The sequence below is a fragment of the Gopherus flavomarginatus genome, chromosome 7 (genome assembly GCF_025201925.1).
Source record: "Gopherus flavomarginatus isolate rGopFla2 chromosome 7, rGopFla2.mat.asm, whole genome shotgun sequence".
Taxonomy (NCBI): Eukaryota; Metazoa; Chordata; order Testudines; family Testudinidae; genus Gopherus; species Gopherus flavomarginatus.
The window spans coordinates 20,033,753-20,056,805 of NC_066623.1; the positions used below are offsets into that span (position 1 = coordinate 20,033,753).

General features: G+C 39.4%; 1 protein-coding gene and 1 long non-coding RNA gene across 5 annotated transcripts in view; one reads left to right on the forward strand and one right to left on the reverse strand.

Annotated features, from left to right (window-relative positions):
• CPEB4 (cytoplasmic polyadenylation element binding protein 4) overlaps nt 1-23,053 on the reverse strand; it is a 193,873-nt gene that overhangs the window by 9,156 nt on the left and 161,664 nt on the right. For 2 of the 3 annotated variants that reach the window (XM_050962650.1, XM_050962648.1), the window contains 3 exons: nt 8,987-9,010; nt 6,739-6,912; nt 144-233 (listed from right to left, as the gene is read on the reverse strand). In XM_050962650.1, the coding sequence (XP_050818607.1) occupies nt 144-233; nt 6,739-6,912; nt 8,987-9,010 (288 nt within the window). The remainder of the gene's footprint in view (nt 1-143; nt 234-6,738; nt 6,913-8,986; nt 9,011-23,053) is intronic. The other variant, XM_050962649.1, reaches the window with a different exon arrangement.
• LOC127055685 (uncharacterized) lies at nt 227-17,814 on the forward strand. Of its 2 annotated transcripts, none has more exons than XR_007775554.1 (4): nt 227-322; nt 2,333-2,522; nt 15,245-15,477; nt 15,798-17,814. It is a non-coding gene; the product is annotated as an uncharacterized LOC127055685 (long non-coding RNA). The 2 variants fall into 2 exon arrangements; XR_007775555.1 differs by having other exon boundaries at nt 15,333-15,477.

Below are 23,053 nucleotides of genomic sequence, written 5' to 3' on the forward strand. Positions count from 1 at the left end.
TTTCAGCATGGTAAGGGGGGCTGAGGGGGCAGTGAACATGAAGATCTTTTACACAATGAAAATTACACTTCAAATCACACTTAAAAATACAGTCACTGGTTCTGCAATGGTTCTTAAAATAATGTTAACACCATGATCGTTACCTTTAGGAGGAAAATAGGATTTGCTTTCCGCCTTGTGCGGCCAATCCACAATCAAAGGACCAAAGCGACGAAAGCTAGCCGTGATCTCATCTGAGGGATGAGGAACAGAGAGATAAAAAGGAGCATAAACAGAAGTTAAAACCTACTGAACATAAAACCCTGGAGAATCTGGATTTCAGGTAATATTTTTCCTAACCTATGAACAAATATCAGATCGCTGATAATGTTTACTGAGGGAAGGGGACTCTTCATGGCACATCAGAACATACATTAAATAGTGAGGAAAACAGTTCAAAGATCAAGGTTTTGTCTCTTTATTAATGGTTACAAATAAAGGCCTGCAGCCCTGTAAGTCACAGGAATGAAATCAATCTAAATAGCTACTATATCCTAGCTTCAGGCATTCTCCCACAAAGAGTTCAAAGTCCGAATCCCTGACTGACTGCTTAGCAGTAAATTCTGCCAATCTGCCTTGCAATCACAAACGGTTTGGAGAAAAGGACAGGGAATACCCAGGCCCAGTCAAGCGTGTTCACATCACATGCTTGTGCCACATCTGTCTGCATTATCTGAGTTTGACCTCAGACTGACTAACAGTAATGCTTGCAGAATGCAGTTATGTAATAGCTATAGGAAAGACTGCAGAGAACACACAGTAGTGTAAAGGAAGCAACTGCAGCACCCATTTCAAATCCTCCTTCCACGTCAATATTCTGCTAAAATAATTTATATTTGTTAATCCTGTAAAAATATTCCACTAATTATGGCATTTGTTCTTTTTGAGCTTGGGTAATTTTTCTCCCTTAAGTAGAATGGTTGCTAGTAATAAGAAGCTTCTGAACAAGAAACACCTGTGTATAAAGTTCAAGTAGGGATAAAATTTCCTATTACTGAAGAGGCATCTGCAAGTTTTAAGTAGACTATGTTAGCACCTAGGTGCTACAATACATTAAAAATACCTAGAAAAATGTTTTGTCATTAATCCCTTCATCACACTAAACAATTTTTTCCATAGAAATTACAAGGCAACTTCCTGGATTCCCCCCCATTTTCTATTCTTTTATTGATCTCTTCCCTCAAAGACATTACAACAATCTTCCTTCACTTGGGGCTGGTCACTGACAATTTGTACAGAGAAGCAGAGACACAGAGGGCAGAGCAGTGCTTTGCAGGAGTCCCAGCCTCTCCTAACCTGGGAGAGAAAAAGAGTTCTTGTGACTGCAGGACTGATTTCCATCAGCTATTTTTATGATATTACGTATCATGTATTTATAACATGTAGGGGGTTTTCCCATCCATCTTAAATTGTTAAAAACCTGGAAAAAAGTGTCACCAATTTTGTGTTTTTCAATCTGGCCAACACGAGAGGGTTTTTTTGTGATATTTTTAGTGGAACAAAAGTTGACTAACTTTGGTATTGACAGTTTTCTTTGTTTGTGCCCGAGGGTCATCAGGAATGTATATTGCAATGGAAATGTGTCAGGGTTACATGCTGATGTAGACAGACACAGTGAGCTCACCACTTTGTAACTTTGTAGGCATTCTTAAAATTGGTCTCCATTCTGGACAGCACTTAAACATGTGCCCAATTTTAAAGTATATGCTTAAATGTTCTCCTGAATTGGGACCAGAAGGACTTTAAAATTTTTCAGTGGTGAGGTGGATTTAAATTGTATCTATATGGACTGTGGTCCTTATTCTAGTTCATTTTGGGGGGATGGGTGGCGGAAGAGGAAGACAACACAGAACATTTCTTCAAGGAACTGAACTTATTTCACATAGGTTGAACAAAGGCAACACAACTATGGTAAGCCTAGTCCTACACAAAATGAACTGTTCACATGCCCACCTGGTTTCATAAGATAAAAAAATTTTTTTTAAAAAAGCCATTACCTGGGAATAAAGAACACATTCCCCAAGAATGTTCTATTGTAAATGTCATATTAAACTTGACCTTTTAATTGCTAAAAGCATATTCAATGGTAACCATGGTGAAAATAGCTTATGTTTGACAGGGACATCAGACTGTAACATCACAGTGATTTACGGTGCAACATATTACCACCTTTTTGACTGAAATACAAGAAGTCTAGATTAAAACAATGTTCTGGTTAAGAAAAATCCACAGAACACTAACTTTCTCGACTGCAGCTGCCACCGTGCTCTAACTACAGCCCTCTCTTGCTTAGACACCATGAGAGACACGATTTCTTTGTCAGAGGGGGCACTGCAACACTAAGAGTATGTCTATACTACCTGCTGGATTGGCAGGCAGTAATCGATCGGTGAATCGATGCCTCTACTCCACCTCGGCAGGAGGAGTAAGCAGCGTCGACAGGGGAGCCGCGGCAGTCAACTTGCCGCCATAAGGACGGCCAGGTAAGTCGAACTAAGATACTTTGACATCAGCTACACGAATAGCGTAGCTGAAGTTGCTTATCTTAGATCAATCCTCCCACCCACAACCCAGTAGAGACCAGCCCTAAGGCTATGACTACATTAGCAAGCTTCCAGCAGCACAGCTGTACCAATGCAGCTGTGCCACTGTAAGACCTCGTGTAGCCTCTCTATGATGATGGGAGAGAGCTCTACGATAGACATAATTTAACCACTCCCAACCAGCAGTGGTAGTTATATCGGCAGGACAGCTTCTCCCACTGACACAGCACTGTGCACAATACCAGTTATGCTGACATAATTTATGTTGCTTAGGAGGGTGGTTTTTTCATACCCCTGAGCAACACAAGTTTTGCAGACATAAGTGGTAGTGCAGCCATGGCCTTACTGCTGCTACATACCATGAGTGTTTCTTTACACAAACACTGCAGTGTCCCTCAACCCCCAATATTCATGTTGAATTCACCATTCTTGGCTTCTCACCAAAATTAAGTGTCTTTGCACTGATTCCTGACTCAGTTCTTACCATCCACTGGGGTGACAGGCTAACACTGGACATAACCACTGTCAAAAGCTGCCACAGAATAGAACAACACTTTACATATGGAGCTGAATGAAGAGCCAAAACCTAAACGACTGTACAAACCTAATAGAACTACTGGTAATATTACTCCTACTCAAGTTTCTGAAGCCCATTAGAAGAATATTTTGAAATGGGTTTCATGAGGAGAAGGATAACTTAGTTCCTTATCTTCCAGCTGTTTTTCAGTTTGAAACATATGATTCAAGTGATTTAATATACTTCTACCCCGATATAACGCAGTCCTCCGGAGCCAAAAAATCTTACCGTGCTACAGGTGAGACCGCATCATATCGAACTTGCTTTGGCCCCCCTGCTCCTCGTCCCCTGACTGCCCCCTACAGAGATCCCCATTTCTAATCACCTCCAGAACCCCACCCCCTACCCAACCTTCCTGCTCCCTGTCCCCGACCCCTGTTCACACACCCCAACACCTGACAGGCACTCACCAGCTGCGGCGGGAAGCGGAGCAGCCTGACCCCAGCCCGCCAGCTGGCACTCTGCTTCCCACTGCCAGTGTGTGCGGGGAGGTTGCAGAAGGACGCTCTCCATACTCACCTGCGGCGGGAAGCGAAGCACCGTGGCCCCAGCCCACTCCACTTTCCTTGCCCCGGCCCTAGCCGCATCGCTGGGGGGGTTAGGGAAAGGTCCTGCACTCACCGACGATGGCAGAAGCAGAGCAGCCTGGCCCCAGTCTGCTCCACTCCACTAGCTCCCAGCCATGGCGCTGCACTTCCCGCTGACAGTGAGTGCAGGGAGGTTGGGGAAAGGACGCCCCTCATACTCACCTGCAGCAGGAAGCAGAGTGCTGCAGCCCCAGCCCGCTCTGCTTTCCTGCCCCGGCGGTGTGTGTGAGGGTGAGAGAGAGAGAGAGAGAGAGAGAGAGAGAGAGAGAGGTCCTGCACTCACCGGCAGCAGTAGAAGCAGAGCAGCCCGGCCCCAGCCCGCTCCACTCCACCAGCTGCGGCCAGCCGTTTCCCACCACAGGTGAGTACAGGGACCTTCCTTTCCCCAACCTCCCTGCACTCACTGGTGTCGAGAAGCAGAGTGCCGCGGCTGGGAGCTGATCCGCCGGAGTGCTGCTTTACCGCACTGTATGTGAACCCATGTTATATCGGGTCGCGTTATATCGGGGTTGAGGTTTATTCAAATACCAATTCAATATTGCATGTTTTCACATTTTAAAAAACATCTAGCTCCCAAAGCTACAAATACATACGAATCAGAATTTGGGGTTTATAAACTTTTATAAAAAGAGACAACTGTGAAAAAACAATACCCATAAAACAGCTTTTTAAAAAACACACTTGAGACTGATACTGTGGGTATTTATTTATGCACTGATCATGGTAAGGCAGAGATAGAACAGGTATGAACCTACTGATCTTGCCCCCAATTGAAAAAGTTAACATGCTTCTAATAAGAATGATAGAAACTAGGGCTGTCAAGGGATTAAAAAAATAATCTTGTTTAATCGTGCTGTTAAACAATAATAGAATACCATTTATTTAAATATTTTGGATGTTTTCTACATTTTCAAATATATGGATTTCAATTACAACAGAATACAAAGTGTACAGTGCTCACTTTATTTTTGATTAAAAATATTTGCACTGTAAAAAAAATAGTATTTTTCAATTCACTTAAGTACTGTAGTGCAATCTCTACCATGAAAGTTGAACTTACAAATGTAGAATTATATACAAAAAATAACTGCATTCAAAAATAAAACAATGTGAAACTTTAGAGCCTACAAGCCCATTCAGCATCAACTACTTGTTCAGCCAATTGCTCAGACAAAAAAAGTTTGTTTACATTTGCAGGAGATAATGCTGCCCACTTCTTGTTTACAATGTCACTTGAAAAGTGAGAACAGGTGTTCACATGGCACTATTGTAGCCAGTGTCACAAGATATTTACATGCTAGATGTGCTAAAGATTCATGTCCCTTCATGCTTCCACCACCATTCTAAAGGATATGCATTCATGCTGATGATAGGTTCTGCTCGATAACATTTCAAAGCAGCATGGATCGATACATTCATTTTCATCATCTGAGTCAGAAGCCACCAGAAGGTTTATTTTCTTTTTTTGGTGGTTCGGGTTCTGTAGTTTCCGCATTGGAGTGTTGCTCGTAAGAGTGTTGCTCTTTTAAGACTTCTGAAAGCATGCTCCACACCTCGTCCCTCTCAGATTTTGGACGGCACTTCAAATTCTTAAACCTTGGTTCCAGTTCTGTAGCTATCTTTAGAAATCTCACATGAGTACCTTCTTTGCGTTTTGTCAGATTGTCAGTGAACGTGTTCTTAAAAAGAACAACAAGTGCTGGGTCATCATCCGAGGCTACTATAAACATGAAATGTATGGCAGAAGGTGAGTAAAACAGAGCAGGAGACATACAATTCTCCCCCAAGGAATTCAGTCACACATTTAATTGACACTTTTTTTTAAACGAGCGTCATCAGCATAGAAGCACGTCTTCTGGAATGGTGGCTAAAGCATGAAGGGGCATACGAAAGTTTAGCATATCTGGCACATAAATACCTTCCAATGCCAGCTACAAAAGTATCATTCGAATGCATGTTCTCACTTTCTTTTGACATTGTAAATAAGAAGCAGGCAGCATTATCTCCCATAAATGTAAACAAACTTGTTTGTCTTAACGATTGGCAGAACAAGAAGTTGGACTGAGTGGCCTTATAAGTTCTAAAGTTTTAGATAGTTTTGTTTTTTAGTTCAATTATGTAACAAAAAATCTACTTTTGTAAATTGCACTTTCACAGTACTTGTATGAGGTGAATTGAAAATTAGTATTTCTTTGGTTATTTTTACAATACAAATATTTGTAATAAAAATAATATAAAGTTAGCACTACACTTTGTATTCTGTAATTAAAATCAATATATTTGAAAATGTAGAAAAACATCCAAAACATTTAATAAATTTCAATTGGAATTCTAATATTGTTTAACAGTGCGATTAAAACTGCAATTAAGTGATTTTTTTTCCAAATGTGATTAATTTTGAGTTAATCATGTGAGTTAACTACTATTAATCTACATCTCTAATAGAAACCAATTTATTTCCGTCACAAGATTTGTATTTTCTCAATGTTAAAAGTTTTTGATCTAGATTAGATACAACAGCCTTAAGCATTTGAGGCATTGCATCCATCTGTCAAGACCACAGCTGCTGACCAAAGAACATTTCTAGGATAATCTCATAAACATGAAGGTCTTCGCATGGCCAGCTCCCTAGAACAGATCTGCCCCTTTTTATGGTCTAGGTCTGGGCTATATACAGTTAAAAGGAGGGGCTGGCGAAAGTACAGATTTATCACACAAACGTTAGAGCACATTAAGTCCTCATTCTCAAATTCATAACCGAAGCACTATTCCTTTTTAAAGAGCTCATATTTTTCATCTTTCAGTAACAAAGCAGTTGTAGAGAGGGCTAATGGGAACAGCAGGTGTTCAGTGCTGCTCAGGATCTGGCCAACAATTTGTGTAAAAAAAAAAATCTATCATCATTCTTTAGCTTGTTAACAACAGGGTCCATTCTATAGTTTATCATTAAGTCAACATGGATTGTTCTGACTGAGCTTGTTTCTGAAAATACCTTCATCGATATCTGGTGGCAGTCCACCTACGAACACCTTGCGGGAATACCGTTCCACTCTTTCTCCATTTTGATGAGAGAAGCAGTGTGGTGATCCTAAGCCACTATGAAGAGTTTGATCCCCACGTCCATCATCCAAGAACCCGTCTTCCATTGGAAACAGTGAAGACTGACCTAAAAAAAAAAAAAAGAAGGGAGAAAACCCCATACTAATAGGACAAAGAACATATCATTTAAATATTAAAGAAATAATGTTCAACATTAGCAGTACATCTTCTTGTACTCTTCCCCTTTAATCAGTAATGGGTAGACTAGAAACATGATCATTTTGATATTCTGCCTATTTCATTTAACCTTACCATTTCTAGTTCTACAACAATCCAAATGCCTTGTTAATTACACAGCTACAGAAAGAGGCAGTATATTTTATTAAACAAAACAAACAGCATTTTAAACGGTCCTGAAAATCCACAATCTTTCCACAGCTAGAACTCATCTTAGCTCATTTGAGAAGTTTTGCAATTGCTATTGCCTAATTCTGCTGCCTGTTTTTTACGTAAGTCATATTTTTAAAAGACTTGCCACAGAAAGGAACATTATATAACCATAATAATTACTTTGTAGAGACTGTCCTGATTGTATATACATAACTAAAGATCTAGGACGCATACCATTTCTCAAGCAACAACTTCTTACATGCACAAGGTAATTTCACAATACAGATGAAAAAAGGATTCCCACACCAGCTAAATACATTAATCTTTTAGGTCACTCAATATCAAAATACAAACCACACACTTGGAGATAACAAGAACACTTTGATAAAAGCAGTAAGACCCACTGTAATTTCCTGTGAATGATGACTGAAGACTCATTTAAGTAACGTGTCATTCTTGGAGCAGATCAACTTTACTGAGATATTGTACAAGAAGATTCATTCATTAACTCGTTTTCTAACATGTTGCAAGCATTTTTCCTCTATTGAGACAGTCACATGTCCTTTTGCTGTAACACTTTTTGTGCATATTCCTTTACTAAAGATCTTTAACTTACAAATGCAGTTGTCTAACGCAATACATTTGAATGCACATAAACTGATCCCTGCAATGATATTACTCCTTATTACAAAATACAATAACTAGAGTCACAACATATCTTGGCCAGTCCTCCACTAACACACACATTGAAAAAAGCAAGCAAATAGATGTAAGGTATGTTAAGGCTTCTAGAATAATTTTTCATTTGCCTACAGTTTGCTATATGGGGATGATATTTCAGAATTCACTATAATCTATAAAAATGGTTATCAGTGCCATTAATTTATCTTTTTGTTATCCTTCATTTGTACTGTCAAATAGGTTACATACATTTACTTGACTTTAAATTAAATCAAATTATTAGAGACTGCAGATTTGACCACCTCTGAAATTCAGACATTCCATGCAAACTCAAAGTCTAATAGTGATCACACTTCAATTTTTTTCCTTAATCTACGAAATTAATATATTCAGAAAATGAAAGAACTCAATACTGACCCAGTCTTAGTTTCAGTATTCAATCTATTTTTTTAAAATGTCTTTTACTCAAGTAACCCTTTGAAAACTGACAAAATGGAATCACACCCACTTTTAGGATTAAGTTTCTACCATTATAGCTTTCAAGGCTTTACAGTGGTTTTTTTCATTATCTGGTGCATTATCCCTTTTCATTTGTCTTATCTATTAAGACCCAAATCCTGTAGACAATTATGCATGTAAGTAACTTTGAATATCTAGGTAGTCATGATGAACACAACCACACACCAATATGCATAAACTTATTCAGTATGCGTGTTTACAGGATCCAAGCCTTTGACTATAAATCCAATGGGACAGGGCCTATATTCAGGGCCCAACACAACTGTCCGCACTCAAATACAAGTAATAATAGGAATCACTTCTACAGAGTTGTCATTCATAAACAAACACAAGAGGAAAACAGCAGCATTTTAGCTCTCTCAAGTAGTAATTCATGTAGATGACACTTAGCTACAGGATTATGCTCATCTCAACCTAGGTAGTACTATTCTGGGGAGATATTTCATTCCGTTAAAAAGTTTACCACATCATGCAGACAAACTAGTAAGCAAGCTTGGGTTAAATTGATGGTTTCAAATCTTATCTTTTTAGGTTGCTTCTAATAACAGCTTAGTGCTATGTGCGCCATGAGACATTGTCAACATTAGAAAATTAAAGAGGAATATTGTTACCTCGCCTTCTCCCATATGTCCTTGCTGCATGTTAAATGAGAAAGAAAACAGCCTTTCAAACATTGTTATAAGGACCAAAAGATCTAATATCACCTCCTTTATAGTAGCTTAGTGGTTCTCAAGCCTTTCCATACTACAGACCACTTAAAATGGTGTCCACAAGATTATCTCCCCCCGCCCTCCCACCCCAATCCCACACCTTCCCTGCACCACTCTATTTGGTTACACAAATTAACATTACATCTGCAAAGGAGAGAAGCATAGTAAAGAGACTTGCTTTTTAATACAGTTCTTTTAGCATCTGGGTTACATCCTTATTTAGTATGTGTGCTCTTTACTGCTCTCCCTGGATGTATGACTTGATTAGTAATGGATCACCCCTCATTGTACTAAGCCCTAAAATTACTTGACACTGATTTTGCCATTCTGTGTGTTTCCTACCTCTCCAATTTTAGTGCCTCCTAAATTTGATCACAAGAATTTACAGGAAAACTCTTGATAAAAGACATACCGGATACAAAAAGGTGCCTGAATGTTTTGTTTTGTTTTTAAGTTAAGGTTGCCAAAAAGCCAGCACAAACCCTAAGAGAGTCCTTGATTAACTTACTTCTAACAGGAAACTTAACTGCTGCAAGACTGACAGACAGTCACAGTGGTGAAGTGTAACAGCTTCGTGGGCCACTGCCCTCCGCACACCTCCAGAAATCTATGGACCACAGTTCAAGAATCTTATGCACTCCCTTATTAAAACTGATGTATATACATGGTAGCTACAATTACTGTGCTCCCTCCATTTTTGTGTGCACCTTTTTGGGATGAAAGTGGAGAACGTTCTACTGCCAAACTAACTAACTCATTCCCCACTCAAAATTACACTTAAAAAATAATAATGTAGTCCAAATCCTCAACAGATAGGAAAACAACTCGGTTCCAAAGTCTGAATTTCCTGGAGAGTACTATAACAGGTTTTGAATATATCACCAGTTTTATTTTCTTTCCTCATTCAGAATTAATCTTGCAGACCCACAAGTAGCTACAGCTGGGGTGGGCAAACTTTTTAGCCTAAGGGCCGCATCGGGTTTCGTAAATTGTAGGGAGGGCCGGTTCCCACCTCCTATCTCCCCCTTGCCCGGACTCCTGCGTCATCCAACCCCCAGTTCCCTGATGGCCCCTCTAGGTCCTCTGCCCCATCCACACACACCCTCCGCTCCCTCTCCCCTGACCGCGTCCAGACCCCCACTGCCCCATCCAACCCCATCCCTCATTCCTGACGGCCCCCATTCAACCCTCCCTCCTTCCTGACTCCCCTCCTCCCCCAGGACCCCTGCCCCCATTCAATCCCATTTCCCCCCGACCACCCCAACCCCTATCCATACTCTCCACCCCCAGACCACCACCCAAAACTCCCCTGCCTTCTATCCAACTCCCCCTGTCGCCCGCCCCCTTACTGCGCTGCCACGCAGCACCAAGACCAGGTCACGCTAGGCTCTGCACTCAGAGCATTGTGCTGTCGGCACAGCAAGCAAGCTAGCTGAGGGGGGGGGGAGAGAAGAGGGAGGAGAGGAAAGTCAGGACAGCAGGGGAGGGGCTGGGGGCTAGCCTCCTCGGCCAGGAGCTTGGGGGCCTGGCAGGATGGTCCCATTGGCCCGCTGTAGTTTGCTACAGCATCTAAATGTTTTAAACCCCCTACAAGTCATGGGTATTTAACTCATGTGCAAGAAACCATATCGATTCCGTTTACTTAAGTGTTTATTTTACATTTACTTCACTGATCCTTTTCTGATGGGGATATTCGACACACACAATCCCAATGATAAAATACAGCTAAGCACTGGTCCTCAGTTGAGAATACAGCCACAAGTGCTTGGCACATATTTCCTGCTAAAAATAGTAGCTTACTTTTTCGGGTCTTTACAAGTACAATTTCTGTATAGTAATTAATACTGTTTTTTTGAAGTAAGAAATCTAATGTGCTCCTATAGCTCCCAAATGAGTGAAAAGCTATGACAAGCTTTTTTCCATGCAATGACCTTGCCAGTTGCTTTGCATACTGGACAGAGAGCTCAGAAGCTTTTGTACATTTAAGAACCTAAGGTGGTTTCAAAGTGTACCCAGTCTATAAAATCATAAAATCCTGTGGTCTGTAAATTGCTAACAAAACCAAAACATACACAAACTCAATTCTCGTGAATTGACTCCTGAAAACTAGCTATTCAACATAGCTGTAATTCCTGAGACAGGCCTATGTGACACAGAGATGTAAGTCAGCAGATTCCTTGCTGCTTTGCCACCTGTATCATTACAGGCCACGTTTTCTCAGCATTACCAGTATAAAAATGCAGTTCAGCAACTAGCTGTTGGCATTTCCAGTACAGAATACTGTTGAGTAGATTCTGAGACCCAACCCTATTTTTCAGGCAGCAAGCCTCTCCCCTCCCCACCAACACACCAGTCTTCCCTCCCCAAAAAAGGAAATACAAGATACATTCAAAAATCACTCAGCATTATGCCTGGATTCTGTTTAGGTTTTGTTTTTAATTAAAAACATAGCAGTTTTCCACTGTAGTTTTCCAAATTTATTTAATCTAATCCAGTCTATTTTTGACATTTCAAAATATTCCTTAGGGGCCACAGATTTGATTTTATTTTGTAAAGATATCCCAATGAAATGCAGACACAAAACATGTCTGCCTGCTGGGCTCAGAGCCCATTATGTCCCAGTATTTTGTGCACTTTTGGGGATGTTTTGGGGAGACTGAAAAAATGCCTGACTAAAACTTACTAAAGCCTTATTCGGTACATGACTTTTATTATTTGCTTTAAAGAAATCTGTGCTTTGAAACTGTACTAGCTAAGATTCAGCTCAAATAAAGCCTTCTTTAAGGAAACAGTTACCAGTGGTGCAATGTCTGTCTCCTAGTTCTTGGATAAAAGAAGACCTGTCTAAATAGTTAGCACTAAAAAATAAGGTCACTTCAGTGTTACTTTGTACAGCATCCTCTTCACTGATTACTCTAGTTTTTCTTGAATTCCTCTAAAATTTAAGTTAAAAACAACATCAAGGGCTTGGCTCATACCCAAGAAAGTTGGGTGAAGGCTGAAATTTCATCTTAAACTCATTTCATTTCACCAGAAAATTGCAATATACTGTTATATTGCATGTAAGGTCACCCACTGTTCTGAACAAGAGGGCCATAACATCTGTATCACCTAGACCAGTGATACCCAAACTTTTTATGTCACGGTTCCTTGTAATATAATCTGTCTGCCTTAGCCGGGCTGCAGCCTGGACTGCGAGATGGGGCCTCGGCTGAGGCTGGAATGGAGCTGTGTTGCATTCCCTCCCTGCCTCCTGTGGGGGCTGGCCCAGGCCAGAAGCGGAGCCAGGGCTGCAGCTGGGACTGTGAGATGGGGCCTAGACTGGGGACGGAGCAGCACTAGGTGGCACTCCCTCCCGAGACCATGAGATTCGGCCCCTGCTGGGGATGGAGCTGGGAGCGGGAGTGGAGCCATGGTTGGGAGCTGCAAGCAGGCTGGGGCCATGTCCAGGAGCAGAGTCAGGTGGTGCTCCCCCTCTGCCCCATGTGGGGGCTGGCCTAGGGCCTCTCCATGCCCCCCCAGAATGTTCCTCCACGCCACCTAAGGAGAGTACACACTACAGTTTGGGGACCACTGACATAGTTAATGTAACTTTTTTTTTTTTTTTTTTTACTGTTATTAGACCAGGAAAAATTTTTCCTAAGAAAGTAAGGCGTAAGCAACTTAGTCTAAAACCAGTCATTTCCATTCTTCTGCCCCCTCAATGTCCCCAATCACCTCCTTTCAATTTGAGTACAGTATGATTTTTGCACTTCCTCATCTTCAAGGCACTCCTCAGTGAGTCCATTTAGATCCTTGTCTCCTCAGCTATCTCCCACCTTCACTCCCTCAAGCCCACGTAAGATATTCAATGGTTCCTTTTGTCCACTGGCATCTCCATGCCACCTGTCATGCCTAGAATAGTCTCCAACATATGTCAAGCTCCTTCTATCTTCTTTTAGAAGCTCCAAAAAGAGGAGTATGTGGTATTACATTATGTGCCACCAATGGGCTCAGCCCTGTATGACACACAGATAGTCGTTGCCTCAGAGATCTCACAATCTAGAAGACAGCCCGACAACAGAAAATACACTGAAGAATCTAGATAAAAGGGTCACCTTAGATTTAAAGTTCCTTAAACCCCAAACCTGCAACAAACACTGTGCGGGAGAAACCCTGAGCCCATGCAGAGCCCCTCATGATTTATGTGGGGCTCCTAAAAGATATCCACTCATATGGAATAACTTGCAGGATTGGGGCCCTAATGAATTTGGCTTTATGTGTGGGCTGAATGAGGACTTGAATGAGAAGGCCGGCAGCCTAGCATTGGGAGGCTGTTCCATGTGGAAGAGGCAACATGTAAGATAGCACAAATAGGGGAGTTGGACTGACACACAAGCTCCATTTAGCACACCAAACTCACTGATCACACACCACCCTGTCTGCCTAACACTACATCTACACTAGGAAAACAAAATATATATTTTTATACATGTTCTCTAACTCTAATTAAAATCCTAATTTAGACAGGGAAACTATGTCAGCTAGTCAAAATGAACCCTGGAGGGGTCAGCCTAAGATTTACATCGACCAACATGTGTTTAAAAAAAAATCACAATTGCCTTATCTGCATTAGGATTTTAATAAGTGTCAGCTGGCATGTAAAAAACAAAAAAAAAATTTTTTTCTAGCCAAGACCTAAATGACACTTTTCTATATTGTAGAGTACCGTACCCACGTATGCCTTCAGTTTTGAAGATCCTTAGGACAGCAATTCTATTCTTTGCCTAGCACACTAACCAACATAAGGCACTTGCCACTTTCTACTATAATATGCTTATTATATCCATAATATGCTCTCTTTTTTCATTTTTTAATTCTGACACTGAAATAAACCAGCTTCATTAGTAAGTTTCTAGTCAATTTGAGGTCTTCAAGCACTAGGACAGGAGTAGGCAACCTATGGCACACATGCCAAAGGTGGCACACAAGCTGATTTTCTGTGGCACTCACACTGCCTGGGGTCCTGGCCACTGGTCCAGGGGGCTCTGTATTTTAATTTAATTTTAAATGAAGCTTCTTAAACATTTAAAAAACCTTGTTTACTTTACATACAACAATAGTTTAGTTATATATTATAGACTTATAGAAAGAGACCTTCTAAAAATGTTAAAATGTATTACTGGCATGCGAAACCTTAAATTAGAGTGAATAAAAGAAGACTTTGAACACCACTTCCAAAAGGCTGCCGACCCCTGCACTAGGATAATGCTAAGGCTGCAAATAAATCCTTATTTTAAAAAATAAAAAGGATAAACATTCCCATTGAGCTTAGATTTATAATTGAGTTTTTACACAATCTGACTACAGTGGCAAATGTGACCCAACAGCATCTGTTTAACAAGAATCATTTCTATTGCTAAGCAAAATAATAGGTCATAAGTGTATATTACCAGGGGAGGGTCGGTATTCACTCTCAACCTATATTAGAGATTGGTCTGACACTTTATTCTGACCCTAACAGTCTCGAATTTTGGAGAAGCTTTGAACCAAATCTGAACCTGCTGATGCAGAGCCAGGGAAACAGGGATAGTTACAGAAAACTAACTCCCAAAATACAGGGTGGATAAAAATCAATTTAAAAAAAAAAAAAAGCTGATCATGGAATATGGAATTTATATATATTCATGTAATGTTTAAGAAAAAAGTTTTCTAAATGAGTTCCAATAGTTCATGGATTAGGGACCCAATTTTATGGGGTTCCAAGGGCTTCTGTATAGATTTAGATTAAGCTTTCTATCTACCCAATGGGACTCAGTGCTCAGTCTAGAAGATACCATCAGAGATGCTTAGTTTTGCAGTTCTCAAACTGTGGATTTGTCTCTCCAGAGATAACAGCAAAAATGTTTTTAAATAAATAATACACAGAGGTGCGAAACAACAGATCTCAACCCTATTGTCCCTCTGCAAATTTGTGTATACAGAGTCAATTCCATACTTCTCTCTAAAAGTGCAATGAATAGAAGATTGCTGTAGGTGGAATAGGTCTGGACAAGGAGAAGAAGTCTGGAGATAAAAGTGAGAGGAGAGGGACAGGTGGTAGCATATTCCAGAAGTCTTGAGGTCTTTCTAAGCGTAGCCTTCATTGATTTGAGATCTACCGTACTATTCTCTCACTAGAAGGGAAAACCTATAATGGCAGCAGGCTGTAAAAGAGACCCAGTTTGAGAATATTTTAATGAAGTTCCTCTACCTGTGGGGAAGACAGGCACGTGAGCAAAATGCAAACAGTGCAACAAAGAAATGCAAGGCCTGGTTGCCTAAATGAAACATCGTGAGAAGTGTTCCTTCTCAGGAGGAAGCTGCCCTGAAGATGAAAGGAACATGTCTGAACATGCAGGATCTTCAGGTTGGTAAACATTATTTCATACTTGTTTCTTAAGGACGGCCTGTCTTCCTTCTGGACTATTCTTGAATTCTCATGTTTGAGCAAAAAAAATAAGAATAAAAATAAAAAACCAAAATATATATATATATATATATATATATAGTTACTCTATGGTACTATCATTTTAGATGCAGTTGTGATAAAATAATAAATAGCTGAAACAGGCAGATCTTTAAAGGTGAAATTGTAAAAGGAAGTAGTACTGAGTGTCAGTGAATGCAATGAGTAATACTAAATGAGCAGTATGGTAATAATTAAATAACTGCATTGACTTATTTTGTTTAGGAGCATCCATCCTCAACATACAGGATTCTGAAGACTAACCAGCTTTAAGATCACCATCATTTTCTATAGTTTCAGAGTTATCTGCCAACGATAGCGTTTCAGTCACATCATGTTGGTAACATAGCCACAGTATATCACCTGCAGCCCAAAACAAAACCAAAAAACCCTACATCATCCAGAAACAACCATAGATAAGTTTGTGATAAGAACTAGCAGATTACAAAAAGAGGTAACTGATGAAAAAATTGCCCGGTTTGTTTATGCAACAAACTCCTTGCCATATGATTGGGAACCCACACTTTATTAACATGATTCAGTCATTAAGACCAGGATACAGTCCACCCAACAGAGCAGATGTCGCAGGAAAATTGCTGGATGAAGAGTAGGAAAGAGAAATTGAGCAGTGTGCAAAAGGTCTAGAATGTAAAATTGTTAACCTGAGTCTTGATGGGTGGAGCAATGTCCACAATGATCCTGTTGTATGTGCTTGTGGGACAACAGAAGAAGGTAATGTCTTCCTTACAGAAACAATTGATATCAGGAAATGCACACAGCAGAATACTTACAAGAAGCAGCAGTAAAAGCTATAACAAACTGAATAAAAAACTCTGTCTAGTATGCAGCTTGGTCACAGACAAAGCTGCAAATGTATCCAAGATGAGAAGAAATTTAGAAGAGTCCCAAGCTAATAACATATCGTTGCAGTGCTCATTTGATACACTTCCTAGCCAAGGACTTCAGTGTTCCAGAAATAAAGGCCAATGTTGCTGAAACTGCAAAATAGTTCCAGAACCACCACTTTGCAGCAGCTACTCTGAAAAAAGTGGGAGGAACCAAGCTAACTTTCCCACGAGATGTGGGATGGAACTCAGTAGTGGACTGTTTTGAGCACTATATCAAGGACTGGCCTAATCTGATGACAGTTTGTGAACAAAATAGTGAAAAAAATAGATAGCACTGTCACAGCCACTGTTCGTAACATTGGGCTTAAGAGAAATGTTGAACACATGCTGAGTACCCTGAAGCCTATTTCTGTAGCCTTGAACAAAGTGCAGGGAAATAGCTGTTTTATTGCTAACGCTGTTGAAATTTGGAAGGAACTGAGTGACCTCTTAAAGAGAAATATGCAGAGTTAAATTACAAACATTAAAAAAAAACGAATGGGATAAGAACTATCTCCAGTTTACTTTCTTGCAAATATTCTCAATACTCGATACCAGGGTCAAACCTTAACTGCTGAAGAAGAGGCGTTGGCTTTGACAGAGACATAGCAATCATCCCTTCATTATGCCAACTATAATAAACTTTAGAGCTAAGGGTGAACCATTTAAGAAATATGTTTGCTGATGACGTTTTAAACAAAGTCACACCAGTGGACTGGTGGAAGTCACTTAAACACTTGGATTCAGAGACTGTTGAAGTGATAATCTCACTTTTAACAGCAGTAACTTCTTCTGCCAGTACAGAAAGAATATTTTCTTCCTTTGGACTAATTCATTCCAAACTGGGAAATCATTTGGGACCTGAAAAAGCAGGAAAGCTTGTTTTTCTTTTCCAGATTATGAACAAACATGAAAATGAAGGTGAAGACGACTGAGTTAGTTGCAAAAGCCAATATTTTAAGTTTCTCATGTTGACCTGGCTGACAGTTGATTTTTTTTTTTAAATTTCATTTAACTATTTTAGTTAAAAACAATTTTAACAAAAACAAACCTGATTTTAAAAACTTGAATGTTTAACTAAATTCAAAAATTCATAGCTTGTTTTATTAAAATATTATATGTTTGCTGTTGAAAAAAATCCAGAATACGTAACAGCGTTGCTTTAGTTAAATAACACAATTTAAATATCTGTCTGGTGATGTTCTCCTCCCAGTACAGCATGGCAAGAAAATCCTCCAAATATTAATGATTAACTTGTTGAATTGGAGATAGTTCACCTCCCAATGACTTCATAAAGATCTGCTTCAATTACCTTTGGTAAATTAAATAACCAGTCATTCATTTTCTGACATAGCTGTAAAACTAATCTGAAAACTTTTCAAAATAAATCACTTCAAAAGTGTATAGTGTGTATTTTTTAAAAATGAAACCTACATCTATCTGAGTTGTGAAAGATATGTATTAAGGTTATAACCAGTGGTTCTCGAAGCTGGTCCGCCGCTTGTTCAGGGAAAGCTCCTGGCGGGCCAAGCCGGTTTGTTTACCTCCCACATCCGCAGGTTCGGCTGATTGCAGCTCCCATTGGCCGCAGTTTGCCGCTCCAGGCCAATGGGGGCTGCGGGAAGCAGTGCAGGTTGAAGGACATGCTGGCCGCCCTTCCCGCAGCACCCATTGGCCTGGAGCGGCAAACTGCAGCCAGTGAGAACCACTGGTTATAAAAACCAACAAGAACGCACTTTTATGTAGAAATCCATGATTAAATCATGGGGGTCACCATTTGCAAAATCCTTACATTTTGACAGGGTGAATTTGATTTAAATCAAATTGATTTAAATCACTAGTCAGGATTTAAATCAATCAATTTAAATCAAATTCACCCTGTCAAAATGTAAGGATTTTGCAAATGGTGACCCCCATGATTAATTTTTTTAATAAGTAAATATATAATTAAAAACAAAAGACAAAAAGATATGAAGTGTATCATGCAAAGACTAAACACCCAGGGTTCAGAAACATCAGCCTAGAGGCACCACTCTGAAGCCTTGTTCTCCTGAATCTTAGTTTTAATTTAAAAAAATTAGTCTCTAGCGGTTATTATGAAGCAGTTCTCTGTTTACAGTTTTTATGTAATCAGATACAGATATGCCTGCGTGAATCTGCAAAGAGCCTGGAACAACAGCTCAGAGAAGTGTGAACTGCCTCATCTGCCTCACTAAGGAATTAAATTACTACCATTGGACATCTGAGTTAAGTGTCAATATTGTTAATCATTTTATTCCTCACGTAAGAAAGGAGAGAGAGGATTGCAGATCTGTAGTTTACTGAGTGACATGCCATTTTGGTGCCACCAGTGGGTAACATTTGGGATATACCACCATTCCTTCTCCTTAAATCAAAGAGCCAAGTCCAAGGAACCTATAGCAGAATCCACAGGTATATTCAAAAATTCTATGGCCTGAAGGAACCACTGACCTAGTCTGACCTCCTGCTTGACACAAACCGTAGAACTGCCCCCAAAATAATTGGTTTGAACTAGAGTATATGTTTTACACAAACATCCAGTCTTGATTTTAAAATGCTGGTGATGGAGAATCTACCACAAGCCTTGGTAAATTGTTCCAATGGTTAAATTACCCTCATTGTTATAGATTTATACCCTATTTCCAATCTGAATTGGTCCGTCTTCAACTTCCAGAGGCAGGATCTTGCTATTAGATTGAAGAACACAAATATTTTCCTCCAGTGGGGATTTATAAACGGATCAGATTATCCCTTAACCCCCTTTTTGTCCAGTTAAACAGGTTGAACTCCTTGAGTCTATCACTATAAAGCATGTTTCCAATACTTTAATCATTCTCTCCTCTGAAGCCTCACCAAGGAGGAGCAAAGCTCAAAGACCCCAGTGTAGCTCAGAGAGCACATATAATTTGAACATCTGTACAATCTACAATGAATCGTGACTAATTTTGGCAACTCACATGGGAGTTTATTTGTAGATAAGAGTAGGGAAAAGTAACACTACTTCCTTGCCACATGACCCCAAAAACAAGCATCCAAAAAACCCCTTATTACCTCCTATACTACTTATACTACCACTGCTGAAATCTCAAAAGCTGGAAAGCTTGTATTTAAAGGCCAACCTACATATGCTTAGTATTATACTATACTGAGCACTATAGTGAACTGAATGTTTAGTACTATACTGTTAGTGCAGGCCCTAAAATCCAATATTTTAAGAGTGACCAAGCTGGGCTGCCCAAATGACTCATTGTTTGTAAGTTCTCTCTAATGTAGTGATTTTGCTACTAGTTTCTCAACAAATAAGAACTTGATTTTACACTGAAGTGTTTGAATCGGTCCTTTATTATATAAGGCATAGGTTGCACCACTTGCAGGTGAAAGCCTGGGTGGGGACAGAAGATCACTCAAAGAGAACAAGGACCCACCCCAAAATCAGCCGTCATTTAAACAATACTAGAGGTGTGAACAAGCTTTAAAACAGAGAGAAAGCAGGGGATAGGAAGGCTGCCTCTAGAAAAAGTATACTGTACATTTATTACAATTCACTTTCAGTTACTTCTCTGAATTTTTTTTTTTTAAACATATGAAGATTCACTGCATTATCTGGACAGTCTGTTTTCCATTTGAACAAGGATCTTCTTGTTGTTGGACTTGGGCCCTGACTGATTACCCAGAAAAGTTGAAGTGTGCTAAAATGACTAGACTCTTATTTCTATTTAACTTATCTGTTGTTTTCTGAGGAAGATTACAATCTGACAGCCAGATTCTACCACTCATTCATGTTGCATAGCAACTTACTCCATGAGTAGTTCTATTATCTTTAAAGATCCAGATTGCAATGATATTCCTACTCATGTTAAATAGTACCTTATACCATAAGGAGTTCCACAGAAGTCAAGGGGCAACTTGTGAAGTAAAGTACTAGTCAGTGGAAGTAAGATTTCCACTGATTAGAAGAATTATTTAATTCAGTCTCTACATTCAAATTCTCATCAAAGAAGAGGCAACCACTTCCCTTTTATATAACGCTGTGTATATCAGCTGAAAATTCCTGTCTTGGTCTGTATATACATGCTTTTAAAAACAGACAACCAAATACAGCTTAAAATCAGAAGATCCCTTTTAATTACACAAATCAAAAATGAATAATTAGCTCAGAAGTTACTGTGAAAGACAAGTATGTATCCCTCAGTGATATTTTGCTATCTGTACAGAAAATAGCGTTTTAATGCCTCAAGATGTGATGAATACATCTGATCGACTACAAATCCTTGTTTTTGCTCTCTAAATGCATATTCTGTGTACTGCAGCATCACTGAAAACAATATATTTTATGTTAACAGGTAGCCCTGAAGACTTCCTTAAAGCTGGCATGGGAAACAGCAAGCATGAGTCAGATAAGATTGTATTTAAAAATATTAATACTGGAAGTTAAAATACTTAAACGTGAGTTTACTACCAGGACTCCAGAGGAAAAAGATCTGGATAATGAATCCAATCTTTCTGAAATAGTGAGAGAAGGGGATTCTGCTTATGCAAGCAAACACATACCCAGGGAAATAGGTATGCTGCTATACCAGCCTACCTCAGCTCAAGGCTAAAAGCAAGCTGCAAAATACTGTGGCCAACCTAGTATTAACGTACTTCTTCACATGCTAGGTTTATAAAATATTGCTTGTAATGACAGGATTATGCGGTGTGACCAATGAAGTTATTGAGTATTTGTATATTCCATTATAACTATATTTGAAGTTATTCTGGATATTTGCAGCAGATATTCATATTCCAGGTCAGATATTCATGTGTGTACATACTGGGCATCTATTTGATAAAATGGGCATTACAATAGAATGCTTATTTCCAAGAAAATTTTAACCAGATTTAGGATAGAAAATTTCATAAGTTGTCATAAGGCAAAATGAAAAAGTCATTTTCATGCATTCCTAGGTTTTTGTTCTCAACTTGGAAGGCTGGAAGACTTAGTTTGAATAGTGATGCCACATTACATACTGAAAGGGAACATGTAGGAGACTTTACATGACATGGATTTCTCATACAAGTCTTCAAACTTAGGACATTGGAGAAAGATGTGCATATTGTTTTGTAAAATAAATATTGGAATCAAATTCTAAGAATACAAGAAAACCCATGTATACCTACAGGAAACTCAGATAATATGAAGCACTATGTGCAACTCCAAAAAGGTACCATAAATACAAAAGTAGGGCTTGTTTGGCTCCAGAATAAACAGCAGAGTACCTTCACATATACTGCTGTTGATCCTGCAGAATCCTAGGAGAGAAAGGTGTTTTGAAATTTTTCTCTGGTTTTATTATGAAAGAGCACAATACAATATTATAGTCACTGTGGAAACAGACAATACCTTGATTGAGAAGGTCTTGAGATTAAGATATTTCTGGATATTTTTCCTTTGGAAAGTTGAATGCAACTAATTAGATGAGTCTACACAGTAACACACCGTGTCTTCAACTTGCCAACTGCTGGGAATGGGCTACATCCACCCTAACTGAATTGGCCTCGTTAGCAGTGATCCTCCACTTGGTAAGGCAACTCCCATCTTTTCATGTGCTGTATATTTTATACTTGCTTACTGTATTTTCCACTCCATGCATCTGATGAAATGGGTTATATCCCACGAAAGCTTATGCCCAAATACATTTGTTAGTCTCCAAGGTGCCACAAGGATTCCTCACTGTTTTTACTACCTATTCATATACATTGAAGAGGAAATGCCAGGTCATATGTTGGTGGTTTGAATGGAACAAACAGGCATGAGATTCTGAATGCTCTACCTCCAAACGTAAGAAAGACTGTGCCACAAGCTTTAATCAGATCCCTTCCTAGATCTTTCCTGGGGCAAACATGCTGGAGATCAAACTTGAACAGGTATTATAAAACCAGTGTGTTAAGTGGATAAGATCATATTGTATTAAAGTTTCTGGTATTTTTTTTTTAAATAGTACTAGGGCAGGGGCCTTATTTGGTTTTAAATTCAAAGTTATCATCACACTATAGTCTATTTTATATTTCAACATTAAGCAACCTCTGTCTTCCAAATCCCTGCTGAATATAAACTTCTTCTGCAAAGCCTGTCAAGGTTGATCCTTCTGAAAACATCAGCACTGTCTCACCCTGTTTTCTACCAGTAGATGCTGAATTGTTTGTCTGATTTAGATTGGCTCTGTGGAGTTGGGAGAGAGATCCTCATTGTTTGTTTGGCACAGATCAGAACAATGGCATTTTAATATTTTCTAATGAAAATCTTTGGATATAAATTTTGGGGAAAACCTTATAGTTTAACATATTTAACATTAATTGGGAATGCTCTGGAAAACTGAAGTTGAAATAAGTGGCTCTCATTTGCTAGGCCTTTAATCTGCCTAGTCAACGTTTCTCAATACTGAGCAGATTTTGTAATGTTATATTTCAGTATATCATTGGGATCTAAGCAGAGAGAAATAAATGTCTTATTTATATAAATGAATCTACCATTTATTCCCCCTCTACCCCCCACAACACCACATTACTAGCATTATGGCATCCCGCTTCTTG